At 45.5% G+C, this 17636-nt stretch overlaps 1 protein-coding gene across 1 annotated transcript in view; it reads right to left on the bottom strand.

Annotated features, from left to right (window-relative positions):
* Nucleotides 1-13145, bottom strand: part of Abhd6 (abhydrolase domain containing 6, acylglycerol lipase) — a 34896-nt gene extending 21751 nt beyond the window's left edge. The window contains exons 1-2 of the mRNA XM_051172913.1: nt 12981-13145; nt 8139-8291 (exon numbers count right to left, since the gene is read on the bottom strand). Of these exons, the coding sequence (XP_051028870.1) occupies nt 8139-8257 (119 nt within the window). The 5' untranslated portion in view covers nt 8258-8291; nt 12981-13145. The remainder of the gene's footprint in view (nt 1-8138; nt 8292-12980) is intronic.
* Nucleotides 13146-17636: the final 4491 nt, after the last annotated feature.

Raw genomic sequence — 17636 nt, 5'->3', positions numbered from 1 at the left:
ACAGAGCTAGCAGAATTCCTTGGGAAATGGGGTTACATATGATTGTGAGCATCCATGTAGGTACTAGGAATCAAACTTGGGGTCCTCTGGAAGAGTAGCCAGAACTCCTAACCACTGAGCTAACCACTGAGCCATTGCGCTCGCGTGCTCTCTCTCTCTCTCATATATATATTATAATATATATAATTTATGATGATGTATACAGTGCACTGCTTGCATGTACACCTGCATGCCAGAAGAGGGCATTAGATCTCATTATAGATGGCTGTGAGCCACTATGTGGCTGCTGGGAATTGAACTCAGGACCTCTGGAAGAGCAGCCAGTGCTCTTAACCTCTAAGCCATTTCTCCAGTCCCAATTCTGGTTCTCTTACAGCTTCTGTATATGTAGACTTTCAAAGTGAAAAGTAGCATTTTTCCTCCCCCCCCCCCCCTTTTAGACCAGTTTTAATGTCCTACCTTTCTAAGAAGCAATCTAGCAGCATTAGCCATCAGGAGTTTAAAAATTGGCCTATTAATTATACTTCCAAGAATAATTCGTCCCAAGGAGGTAAGAAGAAACATTAACAAAAAGAAAAACTTGGAAAAAAAATAGGTCACAGAAACACGAATAGAAGGGCTGGGATGTGACTCAGTGGTAAGATATTCCTCCAGTGTGCACAGCCCTGGGTTCTTTCCCCAGCACTGGAAAAATACGCAGTGAAGAATGTGAGATAACAGAGGATGAGACCAGCAAAATGCAGCTATATAGCAAAGAATGCCAGCATTGACAAGAAACTCAGAAGAGGCAAGGAATGCGTCTCCCTCAACACTAAAGAGAACTACCCTGGCAGCACCCCAATTCCATGTTCCAAACTCAAGAAACATAAGACAGTTTGTACAGTTCTGTTGTTTAGATACCCAGTTCATAGTTAATAACCACAGGTGGCCTACCGTGTTTTTTTACCAGCACTTAGAATTGCTAGTCAGGTTGGGTTTTTTTGTTTGTTTTTTTGTTTGTTTGTTTTTTGAGACAGAGTTTCTCTGGGTAGCCCTGGCTGTCCTGGAATACACTCTGTAGATCAGGTTGGCCTCGAACTTAGAGATCTGCCAGCCTCTGACTCCTGAGTGCTGGGGTTAAAGGCGTGTACAACTCACCCAGCTATCAGGTTGGTTTTTGTTTCTGAAGTATATTTATTTTTGTATGGATGGATGTTTTGTGTGCATTTATGTCCACAGGTATGCCTGATGCTCTCAGAACCTGGAATATGGAGTCAGATTCTCTGGAACTGGAGTTATAAACGGTGTGGGTACTGGAAATGAGCCTGATGCCTCTGGAAGAGCAGTCAGTGTTCTTAACTGCTGTGCCATCCCTCCTGCCTGGATTTTTTTTTTTTTTTTTTTGCTTTTAACGCCTTTTTGATAAGGAGCTAATAGTATCTCACTGTACTTTGTTTTCAGTTCACATTTGAACCCTTGACCTTATGCACCCTCTTGCTCAACCTCCCCAGCGCTCAGATTCATTGTGGCTTTGAGTGTCCCTATGACCAATGAACCAGAGTAATTGCTTCATTTCAGGCGGATGGGCTATTTGATACTGTCTCTGTGAAGTGTCGGAGTTTTCCGTCCATTGCTTTCCGTTATGCTCTAAAAAGACTTACTGGAGGAATTCTTTATATACGCTGGGTGCAAGTTCTTTATGAACAGACTTCCTGCAAATACACATGGCCACCCCTTGGTTTGCATTTTCACTTCCTAAATAGTGTTCCTTTGGGGAGAAAGTATGCTAAGGGTTGACCACAGTGTCCAGGGCACGCTGGGCACGCTCCCTGTTGAGCTACATTGCCAGTGTGGTCTTTCTGGTTAACAATACTTCTTCATTTAAGATGATACAGTTAAACTAAACAATTTTTATGGCTAGAAGATTTTATGTCATGTTTCTGCCTATCTCATTCAAATGGCAAGAAAACACATTTCCATGTTGTTTAAAGAAAGATTTGTTAGGCACGCGTGGTGGTGCACACCTTTAATCCCAGCACCTGGGAGGCAGAGGCAGGCAGATGGCTGTGAGTTTGAGGTCAGCCTGGTCTACGAAGTGAATCCAGGACAGCCAAGGCTACTCAGAGAAACCCTGTCTTGAAAAAACAACAACAACAACAAAAAAGCCCACAAAGATTTGTTGAGTGTTTACACTAAATCTATCAGGCTTTGATTTTTGTGCAGATGTTTTTCTATAGCTATAAAACAATGCAAGCTCAGAGTGTAAAACCACCCTTCATTAGTCCCTGTGCAGGTGAGAAGTGCTGGGCACCTGGTTCTTCAGGGCTTCAGCGCTGACATCAAGGCCTCAGGCAGGTGGTCTCTCACTCAGCCCTGAGCTCATTCAGCTTGTTGGCAGAACTCAGTTCCTTGTGGGTGCAGGACTGAAGGCCCCGTGTCCTTGCTAGCTGCTGCGAACTCTCTGCCTCGTCCAGTCTGGATCCCTTGCTAACATAGCGCACTTCCACACTGTTGTAAATCTACCTCTGGACACCTCTGGCCCACTGTTCCATTTGTCCTCTGTACCACTTTCATGGTGACTTGACTTCTGTGACTTCATAATTAGTCTTGATAGCTAATAATATAAATCGCCTAGATTCATTCTTCAAGACCACCTTGTTCAGTTGGCCCGCTCCTTTTCTTTATTAAGGATTTGTTTAGTTGGATGGGACAGAAGGCTCAGCTAAGTGGACTGGCTGCTCTTGCAAAGGACGCAGGTTCAGCTCCCAGCACCCACGTGGCAGCTCACAGCTCCATTTCCAGGGTATCTGACTCCCTCTTCTGCCCTCCGTGGGCATCCTGCACACACATGATAATATCATACATGCAGATAAATACTCATATACATAAAATAAAAACAAATATCTTTTAAAAAAAGAAGAACTCCCTTATTACATGGAAGTAGGAGAGGGACTAGGTGGGAAAATGAAGGGATTAGCAGGGGTGGGAGAGGACAAGAAGAGAGGGTAACAAGCGGTGAACACAACCAAAACACAGAACATATATGTGTAAAAATGTTATAATGAAACTCGCCCTAACTACTATAGCTTATACATGCTAATAAAAACTTTTTATGAAGAGCTTTTTATCTAGAGCTTCAGCAGTCTTATTGTAAAATGAGGTGAATGACATTTCCTTCCAACCTGAAGGATCATATAAAAGTTAAACATGTCTAAACTAATGAAAGAAGCTACTTGCCCTAATTCGCTTTCTACTACTGTGGTAGAGATCCGTGACCAAATGCAACTCGAGGAGGAACCAGTTTATTTTGGCTCACACAGCCCGGGTCACAGTCCATCAAGGGAAGCCACCGCAGGAACTCACAGCAGCAACCCTGAGGCAGGAACAGAAGCAGCAGCCATGGAACACCAGTCATTACTGGCTTGTTCCGTGTACTTTTTTTTTTTTATACAGCCCAAGACCACTGGCCCAGGGATATCACCACCCACAGTGGGCTGAACCTTCCCACATCAATTATTAAGCCAATGCCAGTTTAATGGAGACATTTTCTCAACTGAAGTTCCCTCTTCAGAGATCATCCTAGTTCATGTCAAGTTGACCAAAAACTAACCAACACGCTGCTTATCAAGTGCCACCAGAAACCAACAGGGAAGGGTGTGCCGCAGGCCTTGCCAGCATCTGTTGTTTCTACCTGGGTGACAATAGTGACGAGTCACTTGAGAGCAGGCCAGGTTTGCAACTCTATTGGCGATCATGACAAGCAGCCAAGGAAGCCTTTGGAGCCCTGTGACTCCAAGTGATGTGTGGGAAAGCTACTCATCCTCTGTGTAAATGCAGCTCACAGGGAGGAGATTATGGGGCTGTGCTTTTCAGTGCAGCAGAGGAAGCCGCTAGTGGGACTTCTGACAGCTCTCTGGGACAGCATGGAGGGTGCTGTTACTAAGATCTCAATCCCTCATGTCACCTCGCCATCTGGCATGATCTGAAAAGTATTCCAGGATTTTCATTCTCTTCAACTAGCTGAGTCTTCCTTTTGGCCTGTGAGTCTGAGTTCACAGAATAAAGTGCAGTGTGTGTGTGTTGCTGGCTCCGAGCTGGGTGACAGTCAGGCTTTAAGATAATCATTCAATCACACTGACCACCAACAGAGGAGTAAATGCCCTGCTCAGTGGGGCCCCTGGCTTTGGTGCGATCACTTGCTAATTAAAGTGAACGGTTTGCTCTGCAGCATTATTATGAAAGAGCCACAGACAGAAACAACCCAAGCACTCATCAACAGCTGAATGTGTAACCACAATGTGGTATAATCACACTACCCTTGTTTTTCCCTTCGATCACAAAAACCCTGAAGACTGGTAACTTCTAAAGGAAACAGGTTTATTCAGGTTAATCGGTCTAGAGAAGTGGTTCTCTATCTGTGGGTCACAACCTATAGGTGGGGGTGGGGATGGAGCGATTCTTTCACAGGAGTTGCACATCAGATATTTATATTACAAGTCACAACAGTAGCAAAATCGCAGTTATAAAGTAGCAAGGAAAATAATTTCGTGGTTGGGGGTCAGCACACCATGAGGAACTGCATTAAAGGGTTGCAGCATTAGGAAGGTTGAGGACCTCCATTCTAGAGGCTGAGAAGTCTGAGCCACGGTGTCACTTCCGCTTGGCTTTTGGTCAAGGTTTTCAGCTGTTTCAACTCATGACAGAAAGGCATAGGGCAAGTGGCCATGCACTGAAAAGACAAACTATGAGGTTCTGTTTCCATCTGCCTACCTGTGATGTCACCGCCTACCTGTGATGTCACCGCCTACCTGCCGTGGGGGCGTGGACCTGCCCAGTATATAAAAACACAGACCTACCCTGCCCCCCCTCACTCCCTCCCTCTCTTCCTCTGCCTGCTTCTCTCTCTCTCTCTCTCTCTCTCTCTCTCTCTCTCTCTCTCTCTCTCTCTCTGGAGTACCCTTCCCCCTTTCCCTCCCTCCCTATGCTCATTTAATAAACCTCATATAACCTAATATCTGGCATGTGGTATCTTCTTATCATTTTCTTTTATAAACATAGAAGCCTCGACTCACACAACCAACTCCCATAAGTTAGCAATGAGTCCAATCTCACCAGGTACAGCATTAACCTCTCTAAATGACCTAGTACTTCTTACAGGCCCTTTTAACGCTGTCCCACAGGGGCTTGGGACGTGCAAAGTCTCATTCTACCATAACAAGGAAACCCGTACTGTCAGTGCGCATGGAACCTGGTGCAATGGTGGGACAAGCCTGTAATCCCAGCACTGGGAAGGCTGAGGCAGGAGGATCACACACTTAGTGTGGATTTTGAGGAGATAGAAAAGGTCCAGAATGACACAGTTGTCACGACAGCACACTATTATAAATACAATAAAAACCACTAAGCTGTACACTTTAATATGGTGAATTTTAAGTAAAGTAGAACTTGGTAAAACAGTAAAGATTATTTGCTAAGAAGATCTTTTTCCTCTTTAAAAAAAAAGGGGGTGGAGAGCCGGGCGTGGTGGCGCACGCCTTTAATCCCAGCACTCGGGAGGCAGAGGCAGGCGGATCGCTGTGAGTTCGAGGCCAGCCTGGTCTACAAAGTGAGTCCAGGATGGCCAAGGCTACACAGAGAAACCCTGTCTCGAAAAACCAAAAAAGGGGGGGGCGGGGCTGGAGAGATGGCTCAGAGGTTAAGAGCACTGGGTGCTCTTCCAGAGGTCCTGAGTTCAATTCCCAGCAACCACATGGTGGCTCACAACCATCTACAATAAGATCTGGTTTCCTCTTCTGGTGTGCAGGCACATGCAGGCAGAATACTATATACATAATAATAGTAAATAAATAAATAAATCTTTTTTTTTTTTTTTTTTAATGTTAAGACTACTCTGATACCCTGATTCTGATAATGTGCTTCTTAAGAGTCTAGGGAACTAGGGGATGGGGAGACTAACATGGCATTGAGGCAGCCATATCTGTGGTTACTGTCCACATTTGCACACTGCATTCTCTGTTTCAAGTTCATTTGTTTAACAATAATGGCATCTGTGTGTGGAGGAGCAAGGTCCAGGGCAGGGTCTTGAGGTGGAGACATGGCTCTGACTGCTTCATGTCCAGGACCACCCAGGAGTCTTGGCGATGCAGCAAGGACAGTGGCGTATAGGCAGCGGGAGGTCTGATTTGTCAGTGCAGAGGCAGGATCCTCTGAAAGGGTGACAGCCCCATCGATGCAGAAAAGGCCAAGAGAATGAAAGACCATAAACCATTTTGTTGCATTTGCTGCTTCCCAAAGCTTGGAGCCTAAGCAGCCTGTGGAAAATTCCACAAGCCAGTGAAACAAAAGGGAGCCAGAAAGGAGGGCAGATAGAGGGCATCAGCATCCTGGCACTCATCCCGTGTGCAAAGGCTCCTTCTAACTGCCCAAAGCTCAGATAAGTCTCCTGGGGTGTATCTACAGTGCGTATAGGAACCTGGCCTGTTTCAGTACTCGTTTCATTATGAAGTGGAGGAAGGTTAACTTTAATCTCATAAAATGTCCAGTGGCACAGAAAAAAAAAAAAAAAAAAAAAAAAAAAAAAAAAAAAAAAAATCAACGCAGCATAGCACTTTCTTTTCAAATGCTAACCTTTTATAGGATGGAGGAAGACAGGTCAGTGCTAGGGGTCCTGCCTGCATGCACAGGCCCTGGTGTCAATCCTCCAATAGGCAACAACAGCTAGGCTAGGCTAGAATTTAGTAAGAGTGTCTGTTTAAGGTAAATGTGTTTACTTTTACTCTTTTACATTAGTTACTTTTTATGGCAAGTGTTCCACATTACAATAGAGATATTTACACACACAACCCTCTTTTCTAGACAGGGTTTCTCTGTGTAGCCTTGGCTATCCTGGACTCGGTTTGTAGACCAGGCTGGCCTCGAACTCACAGCACTCCACCTGCCTCTGCTTCCCCAGTGCTGAGATTAAAGGCACGCACCACCATGCCCGGCTAAAATTTAACAGTCTTAAGGCTAAAGAAAATACAGAAGAAGCCGGGCGTGGTGGCGCACGCCTTTAATCCCAGCACTCGGGAGGCAGAGGCAGGCGGATTGCTGTGAGTTCGAGGCCAGCCTGGTCTACAAAGTGAGTCCAGGATGGCCAAGGCTACACAGAGAAACCCTGTCTCGAAAAACCAAAAAAAAAAAAAAAGAAAATACAGAAGAAAAGGACAGACAGACACATACTAAGGCAGGGCAGGAGTGAAGGTGGTAAGAACTACAGATATTCGGGAGTTGTATTTGTCTCTCCACCTCACCAGTTACCAGTTCTAGAGCAAGGCTGGGTATGCCGGCATATCCCTGTAACCCCAGGATTTGGGAGGCAGGAGATTGGGAGGCAGGAGATCAGGAGTCCTCTTCACAGCAAGCCTAGGCTACATAAGATCTCATCTCAAAACACTAAAATAAAACACATTTTGTGCCACATGCGCACTTGCCACTGCATGTTCCAGTGCTGCTTCTTAAGTGTCTCAATGACATCCTGGACCTGATGGCTAGGAGGGAAAAGCCTTGGGAATCTTGAGTGATCCTGAGGGAAAACAGGCTGTCAGAAACTTGAAATAGTCTGCCTGCTTTGAAGCAGCTGTCAGTTCAAGTACACACACACTCTGCTGGGCGTGGTGGCACATACCTTTAATCCCAGCACTTGGGAAACAGGGACAGGTAGGTGGATCTCTATGAGTTCAAGGCCAGCCTGGTCTACAAAGAAAGTCCAGGACAGCCAGGGCTCTATGTCACAGGACAACCCTATCTCAAAAACGAACAAACAATCAAATCAAAAAACAAGAACCTATTCCAAGTTCAAAAGAGGGGCTTGAGAGATGGTTTAATGGCTAAGAGTATGCATTGCTGTTTCAGAGGATTATGAGCATGGCAGCTTACAACTGTCGGTGGCTCTAAGCTCAGGGCACCCAACACCCTTTTCTGGCCTCTGTGGGTACCAGTCATGCACGTGGTCCATAGATATGCACACAGGCAAAAACACCCATACACATAAAAATAACTATTTTTTTTAAAAGATTTCAAAAAAAAAAAAAGATGTGAGATAAGTAACAAGGAGCAGGACAAAGCAGGGATGACAATATTGTGATACTTTAAAAACCTCAATTATACAGCTGACTTACCAATAGTAGATTTTTATCAGCGCTGAAGGCCACAGGAGAAAAGAAGCGATGAATGCCAGGATTGGAATGGCCAGTGTCCCACCCGCAATCACAAACATGTTGACCACATCGAGATCCATCCTGCTCCTTGAGGCTTGTTGACACCTGCAGAGGCTGGAGAGAGGGCAACAGTATTGAAACCATCCCAGGGGGAAAAGAGGAAGACACGGAAAGGGAAGGGACCCCGAATGAAAGAAAACACATGTGGCACCTGGATGTGACTTGGAAAACTCACGAGGACCTTGGGCCTCAAAATGTGAAATCAAAACTACACGGTGCGCTGCCGGGATGACGGGAGAGATCTGATACCAGTGGGTATCAGACAACAGTAGTATGCATAGTGTTACCGTTCTTGAGTATTCACCAAAACTGTACCTGTGGACAAAGCAGAATGTCGTGCCTAAGAGAAGCACGTGTGTGTGTGTGTGTGGTGCATTTGCAGCGGAGGTGGGGGGGTGTATATAGACTGGTATCCAGTACTCACATTTAGAAGTTCAGGAGAGAGAAAAAGTAATATATGTGAATTGTTGATTATAATGTATTATTGCTTCAGGTCTTTTATTGGTTTGCAATATTTTATTTTCATTGATTGATGGGGACAAGTCTACTACGTAACCTAGGCTGGCTTGAAACTCACTATGTAGCCGCCAAGGTTGGCCCAGAAGAACTTGAGAGATGAGATGGCTCAGTGGTTAGGAACACTACTGCTCTTTTGTTTTTTGTTTTTGTTTTGAGACAGGGTTTCTCTACATAATAGCACTGGCTGTCCCAGACTTTGTAGACCAGGCTGGCCTTGAACTCATAGAGATCAGCCTGCCTCTGCCTCCCCAAATGCTGGGATTAAAGGTGTGCACCACCATACCCAGCCACTTACTGCTCTTAAGGAGGACCTGGCTTGGGCTCTCAGTACCCACAGTGCGGCTCACAGCCATCTGTAACTCCAGTTCCAGAAGACCTGATGCTTTCTTCTACCTTTCTCAGGCACATAAGCACTTCCTTATGGACTGGTGTATGTACATACATGCAGGTAAAATACCCATTTACATAAAATAAAAATTAGATTAAAAATATAAAACTGGCCGGACATGGTGGCACACTCCTTTAATCCCAGCACTTGGGAGGCAGAGGCAGGCAAATCTCTATAAGCTCAAGGCCAGCCTGGTCTATAGAGTGAGTCCAGGACAGCCAGGGTTACACAGAGAAACCCTGTCTTGATATATATAACCATGCTCATGCAACTGTCCTCTCAGCTGCTGAGTCACCGAAAAAGTTTTCCCAGCATCCTTCAATCATTCTTGTAGAAGCACACTTTCTTCAGGGCAAGAATAACCACATATGTTCTTTCTTAGTGCCTGGAATAGCACAAGGCAAACACAAAGTACAAACAGACTGAAGAAAAGCAAAGGGACAAGATGGGATTAATCCTGTGCTCCATGTTTTAGGGAAGGAAAAGCTACAGTGCTACAAGAGACTCTAGTTTTCTCCTGAAAGTTAAGCAGTTACAAATCTCCCTGGAGGGGTTGCATATTAAATTCAAGGCCTAAGGGCCCTGTGCCAGCCCCGCAGCATCACCTGAGCCATAACTGGACCCTGAAGGTCTCCTTACTTTATGTCTCTGCCTCCTCCATGCAGTGCTTTCTAGAACATGCATGCACTGGGCATCAGTTGTGCATGAAACTCATACGTCAGTGACTTCTGACACCCACCACACTTCTGTTCCTCTGCTCAGGCACATGTTAATACAGTAGCAACCTTGACAAGCTACCAGTCTTATCCATTCCTTATTCCTGATGCTATGTTTTAAAAAACTATTCAGGGCTGCTAAATTTCTTCAGCTTTTTAATATAAAAATTCTCCCCATGAAATTTACCACTAGAAAAAATACTTTTATTGCTATGCTGGGCATGGTGGTACACACCTTTTAATGCCAGCACTTGGGAGGCAGAGGCAAGCAGTTATCTGTAAGTTCAAGGCCAGCCTGGTCTACAGAATGAGTTCCAGGACAGCCAGGAGTACACAGAGAAACACTGTCTCAAAAAAGCAGGGGGCAGGGAGAGAAAAACAGTTATTTTTATTTTGCGTGTACAGGTATTTTTGACTATATGTGTGCCTGTGTGCCATGTGGATGCTGTACTCACTGAGGCCAGAAGAGGTGGGTGGATCCCCAGGACCTGGAGCTCTAGATGGTTGTAAACCACCACGCGAGTGCTGGGAACTGAACCCTGGTCTTTTGCAAGAGCAATATATGTTCCTAAGTGCTGAGCCATCTCTCTAGCTCTAAAAAAAAATACTGGTTTTAGCTAGACCTCACGGCACAGGCCTGTAATCCCAGCTCCTTGGGAGGCAAGGCCAGAGGATCATTAATTGAAGGCCCTCCTGGGCTAAGTAGCCAGTTCCAGGCCAGCCTCGGCAATTTAGCAAGCTCTTCTCTCAAAATAAATTTGGTGGGTTTTGTTTTGTTAGAGCCAGGGACACGGTTTAGTGTTGGAATAGATTCAATTCCCACTGTGGGTGCAGTGGTACAGTTAAAACACTATAAAGAAGTGTAGGAAAAGAAAAACACTATGTTCTTGAAGTGTGAGTGCCAGTGACCCCCCCACCTCACCCCAGCCCCACCCCACCGACTGGCCAATACTGTTGCGTGTCCACAGACTTCTGAACTGGTTCCTGGAAAGAGAAAGTGACCCTTCAAAACGATACCTAAAGAGCAACAGCTAAAACATCACTGAGTGTCTCTCCTCCGCCTTCTCTGTGGCGATCTTGTCTCTTCCTGGCCTCTGGTTGAGCTCAATCCTACTGCGTAATTTGTAGTTCTAACAGTCTAGCTGTTGAAGTAAGCCATGGCTGAGCATGCCTGGCCGGGGCACCTCAATGCTCTCCTGAATTTCTCCCTGGATAACCCCAGAGGCTTTCTACTATCCTCTGGTAACTCCCATAATGCCCTCCTGACTCTTCGCTCCTGTCCATTCTCCATTACTCTCCCCTACAGGAAATTATAAATATCACCACACTTGACAGGATTTCCTTCGAGATTTTCCTCATGCCTGCTTGACGACACCATGGTCATGCCTCAGATATAGCACTTCCTGGTTCTCTTGGCTCACCAACTTCTGCTGACACCCATCCTCCTAGCCTCCTCAGTGCCCATGTACCTTCCATTCCTCTCACTTGTTCAACATAGCAGGTACACCCTGGGGAAAAGACACGAATACCCAGGTCAACTCATCTGAGTCTATGGAAAACTGCCATGCAAGTTTTAATAATAACGTTTGGGGATATAGTTCCGTGACAGAATTTGCCTAGCATGTATAAATTCTTAGGTTTAATGGTCAGTGCCATAAGTTAGAATAATATACTAAAATCTAGAGTTTACTTCTCAATTACAATAACTGCCTTTCAAGCACTCAATAGCCATGTGTAGATATAAACTCCCATACGGACCACATAGCTTTGGGAGTCACAGATATACATGGACACACAGCTTTGGGAGTCACACCCATACAGGGACCCACAGCATTGGGAGTCACACCCAGACAGAGACACACAGCATTGAGAGTCACACCCATACAGGGACATACAGTATTGAGTCACACCCATACAGGGACACAAAGCTTTGGGAGGCACACTGGGAAGGCCCTAGGCAAGCAGTTGACTAGACCAGCTTGGTTCAGTATTTAGTGGGAATACTGAGTAGGAAGAGCAATCCACGTCAGACATAGAGATAGACCTTTCCATCACTCAGACTTGCTCCTTTGGCTGTACACTGGATCCAGCCCTTGTTTCTCCTGGCTCCCTTTCTGTAAATGCTGTTCCAACATATCAAGTGCTTTTCCAACACCAACTCCTGGAGAACTCACTCATCTCAGTTCATGGTAAAGATTAGGCTGTGCTGGTCCAATAGCCACCAGATGAAACAAGAGCCACTCCATATGGTCCCAACTCAACTTTCCAAAGCTGACTCATCCCACGTCCGCTTACATCTCAACAAACCAGCTTCCTGCCCCGCGCCTGCCCACATAGCCTCCTGCTCTGTCCTTTTTTGGTCCTGCTCTCCTAGCTAACCAATTAACTCCTCTCTGCATCTAGGGCTGGTTCCAATGACACATTCCCCAGTAGAACACTGTCATTCCCCTGTGGCCTTGCCTTCTAGACACCCTTTATATCAGAGCCCTGCGCCTACACGGGTCTTTGGAAACTGTAAGAGCTTTTGGACTGTACACGGGAGTTTTCAAGACCCTTCCCCCCAGGGACTTAGTCCCGTCCCACCACACATACTGAGAGGTGCCCTGCACAGGTTGGACAGGAACTCAGAGTGGCCCGGCCTGAGGAAGGCCGCTCCTGTTTTAGATAATCTAATATATTAAAAACCTTCTACTGAGCCAGGTGTGGTGATGCACGCCTTTAATCCCAGCATTCAGGAGGCAGAGGCAGGCGGATCGCTGTGAGTTCGAGGCCAGCCTGGTCTACAGAGTGAGTCCAGGACAGCCAAGGCTACACAGAGAAACCCTGTCTTGAAAAAAACAAACAAAAACAAAAACAAACCCCTCATACTGACTTTTAGCCGGGCGGTGGTGGTGCACACCTTTAATTCCAGCACTCGGGAGGCAGAGGCAAGTGGATCCCTGTGAGTTCGAGGCCAGCCTGGTCTACAATGTGAGTCCAGGACAGCCAAGGCTACATAGAGAAACTCTGTCTCGAAAAACCAAAACCAACAAAAAACAAAACAAAACAAAGTGAGTCCAGGACAGGCAAACCCTGTCTCAAAAAACCAAAATAAATAAATAAATAAAAACTCATACTTACTTTTCAAGGAGCAACTCTTTCCTAATATTACTGAGCTGAAGAGGAGATTCTATGATCACAAGAAGTTAAATGACAAAGCATTAGACCAACGAAAGGAATGTGGCCAGATGTCTAGGCAGCCAGCCAGATCTGCCTGAGGTGGAGCACAGGTCTCTCTCAGCACACGGAAAATGAGCACATCGTATGGCTTTATAGTCCTCCTCTATCTCTGGCCATCCCCCAACTAGGGCAGGGCACCTAGATAAACTAGTCAGGCTCTGGGAGGGCTATAAGGGTGATAGGTCAAGCCTAGAAAGTCACCACAGCACATGAAAAGTCACACAGAAGGAAACAAGCATGCTTGGAGCACAAAACAAAGAACCTCAAATAAAGATCTAGAGTTCTGCTTGTCATTTGGATCAGGCCTTACCTAAATGCTACATTCTAGAAGGAATGCAAAAAAAGAGACTTAACGAGTGGGTGAAGGAGGGCAGTCCTGCTACAGCAGTGGCCAGCAAACAAGGCTAAATGCTCAATTACAGGGCTAGCGGAACACAACAGGGCTGGTGACGGCTTCACAGCCAAGTGTGAAGAGATGGGAAGGAAAAGTGAGGACCTAGGACCCAGGACGCAGAACAAGCAGAAGATTGAGTAAGTGACCTGACAGCTCCCCAGGAAGGAACTAGAAACAGCCCTGAAACCCATGAAAACATGCCAGTCTCATTTACAGTAAGACACAGGTAATCTAAGCTCTCACTTAGGAAAAGCCCATTGTAGATTGTATGGTGAGGCTGTGTAGACACAGACCCTGTACCAGTTTATACAATCACCATCAAACCCCATGGGACAGTAATTTGTCAAAACCAGTGGCAATGTAAAATGTGCCTTCCTTTGACCTAACAATGTCCTTGTCTTTTTCTTTTTTAAACTCACTCTTATTTTCTTTCTGTCTATCTAAATCTTGATACAAGCTTATTTATTATAACATACTATAATGCAAGACTAGAAGCAACTCATATGCCCACTTATATGGGATCTGGTAAACAAATGCTGGTATAGCTTTTTAAAAAGGTTATAGGGAGCCATTACATACAAATTAAAATTACTGGACATTAAAGTAATGGGGAATATGACCAGGCACGGTGGTGCATGGCTTTAATCCCAGTGCTAAGGGAAGCAGAGGTAGGTGGATCTCTGTAGGTTAGAAGCCAGCCTGGTCTATACAATGATTTCCAAGCCAGCAATGATACTTAATGAGATTTCCCCCCCCCCCCAATTACATTTATTTGTGGCTGGAGAGATGTTCAGTGCTTAAGAGCAGTGACTGCTTTGCAGAGGACCTGGGTTCAGTTCCCAGCACCCACATAAGTGCTCGAACTGTAACTCAAGTTCTACCAGATCTGATAACCTTCTGCTGTCCTTCCTAGGCACCAGGTACACACGGTTCACATACATACAGGCAAAATTCACAAGACATACACATTAAGGAAGCAAGCCGAGCGTGGTGGCGCACGCCTTTTATCCCTGTACTTGGGAGGCAGAGGCAGGCGGGTCTCTGTGAGTTTGAGGCCAGTCTGGTTTACAAAGCGAGTTCAGGATAGCCAGGGCTACACAGAGAAACCTTGTCTTGAAAAACAAACAAACAAACAAAAAAAACCCTTTGTCCCAATGAATAATAAACAATAAGGCACATAGTTAATTTAAAAGAAAGAAAGAGGTCTGGGGAGACGGCTCAGAGGTTAGGAGCACTCACTGTCTGCTCTTCCAAAGGTTCTGAATTCAATTCCCAAGCAACCACATGGTGGCTCACAACCATCTATAATGAAATCTGGTGCCCTCTCCTGGCAAGCAGACCAGGACACTGTATCGCCTGTGAGTTCGAGGCCAGCCTGATCTACAAAGTGAGTCCAGGATGGCCAAGGCTACAAAAAAAAAAAAAAAAAAAAAAAAAAAAAAAAATAATAATAATAATAATAATAATAATAATAATAAATAAATAAATAAGAAAAGAAGAAGGAAGGAAGAAAGGAAAGACGGTAGAGAAGCCAGGCATGGTGTAAACATCTATAGTTCAATCACTCAGAAAACTGAAGCAGTAGGGATTAGAAGCTCAAGGCTAGCCTGAGCTGTACAGCAGGACTCAGTCTAAAACAAACAAGCAAGCAAGCAAGCAAAACCAAAACAGACAGTGGAGGGGCGGGGAGGACTTCTGCACTGAAAAAAGAATGAGAGAAGAAACACACAGAACTTGAAGGCTTACATTAAGACACTACTCAGAGTCGGGGGCTGGGGGGTGCGGTCCTAACCTATGCGACAGTGCAGAGACACTGCACATCAGCAAGAATGCTGGCTTTTAAGGTTCAGGGTCCAGCACTCTAAGACAGACACCGAAAAGCACTTTCCACCCTGAACCACACATCCACGGTTAAGCTGTAACTTCCTGTCCCCTAGTGGTTCGGAGAAGAGCTAATGAGAAAGCTCGTGAAACACCAGCAACCCATTTCCCTGGAGATTCTTACCCAGGAACCAGTCAACATTCAGCTCCTCCCCAATTCTGCCACCCAAGTGACACTGTGGACAAGACAGCTCAGCACGCTGGTCTGTGCCCCATGGGCAGAGGATCACAAAGTCTTGCCACCCAACCATGGGGATGCAGCCAATTAGACAGACCAACCAGGAACTTAGCTAAGAGGAGGAGAAAACTCTTATTGTCTAAGAAGCAAGGCCTTGGCATTTGTGAAACGCCAGACGCTTGAGCTAAGATGTGAGCTGTGATAACCGAAGATAGCTACCTCCTTGAAATCATGTTTGAAATAAGACAACACCCTGAAACCCAAACCAGTTTCTCTGTCTGTGTCAAACAGAAGCTCAAAGCCACTCGGGCAGCTCCTTAGGTGGTCCCTCAGTTCCAGGGGCTAGGAAGCACCCAGCAAGCTGCCATCCTCCACGGTAAAGTCTGAGAGAGAGAGAGCATCATATCTGCATTTTCCACTGGACTAAAAGGGAATCAAAATAGCCCCGTGTGTGCTATGGTAGAGGCCTACGATGGGGACTAAGCACTCCCAAGACACTCTCAAAAAAGCTGGGAGTTTGAAGAGGTTTGTCTTCAGCAACAAGGATAGGGCTTATCAATGGGATGTCTGATTATAAGAACAACGCCGGCTTCACACAGAAAGGGCCCTGCAAGATAAACAGTGGCAAGGTTGGGGGCGGGGCACAAAGTTTGGCTGGACCTTGGTGAGCTGGTCCCCACTCTCTTTCTAGCCAAAATTCCTCCCCAGAAGAAGCTTTAGGAACATAAAAAAAGAAGCACCAAAGCTAGACCTGGAACCACACAGCATGCAGGAAGAGGAGGCAGGAGGATCGTGTTCAAGGCTGGCCTGAGCTACAAAAAGAAATCCTTGCTAACAATAATAATAAAATAAAATACGAAGAAGAAAAAGAAAGAAAAAAGACGCAGGACAAAACCACACTCAAAATCTTATAGTTGGTGGATGACACTGGAAAAGACTACATTTTGAATGTATTTTTTTTTTAAATATACAGGTTCAGGGGCTGGTCATGGTGGTGCATACCTTTAATCCCAACGCTTGGGAGGCAGAGACAGGTGGCTTTCTGTGAATCTGAGGCCAACCTGGTCTACAAATCGAGTCCAGAGTATGCAGGGCTCTGTTACACAAAGAAACCCTGTCTCTGGATGGGGGTAAGAACCAAGTTCAGAAAAACAAATACCAAAGGCCACACAGTCTTCCTCCCATGCAGACCCTACCTTTTAGTTCTTATAGATGTGTATCTATGGGGGAATGAGTGTGGGGATATAGGTTATGAAACTACATAGGTGAGTGAGAGGGAGAGAAAAGGCATTAAATAAAGACCGAGTAATGGAATACATGTGATACAAAAGTGCAAAGAGGAAAACTGGAGGCAAAAGGGTACAAGCCAAAGAGAGAGAGAGAGAGAGAAGGGGAAATCAATACAAAGTATGTATGAAAATGCCAAAGAGCTGGGCGCAGTGACACATACCTGTAATCCTAGCACCCAGGAGACATAGGCAAGTGGATCTCTGTAAGTTCAAGGCCAGCCTGGTCTACAAAGCCAGGCCAGGACAATCAGGGCTACACAAAGAAACCCTGTCTCAAAAATTAAAAAACAACAACAACAACAAAACCAAAAACAAACAAACCATAAAAGAAAGAAAATGCCAAACAAACCTGTTACTTTGTACGCAAATTTTAAAAATATGCAGGCAACAGTCTTTCATAGTAAACTTAAGGGGGCTAGGATGCACAAAGCCCTGGGTTCCACCCCACACACTTATATAAAGTGGTCATGACGGTGCCCACCTGTAATCAAGCCAGGAAGGTAGGATATTTGAGACTCTGAATAGGCATAAGTTTATTGTGTAATTCAAATGTTGATCTCTTCCCCCCAGATCTGGTTGCAAGCCTTGTTCTGAGAATTTTCTGTATCAATGTTGTGTAAACACTGCTCCCCACTTGTACCCCTGATATGTCAATAAAGCAGCTTACAGGCCATCGCTGAGCAGGAGAGAGGCTAGGGCTGCACTTCCTGCCAGGTAGGGGAGGAGGAGTTAGAAGAGGAGGAAGTAGGGGATTCAGCTACAGGCAGAGGTGCAGGAGAAATGAAGATTCAGCTGGAGCAAAGAAAGAACTACAA

Source organism: Acomys russatus, chromosome 3, assembly GCF_903995435.1.
Source record: "Acomys russatus chromosome 3, mAcoRus1.1, whole genome shotgun sequence".
Lineage (NCBI taxonomy): Eukaryota > Metazoa > Chordata > Mammalia > Rodentia > Muridae > Acomys > Acomys russatus.
The sequence above is the reverse complement of the archived record's forward strand: the minus strand, read 5'-3'. Positions and strand labels throughout refer to the sequence as shown.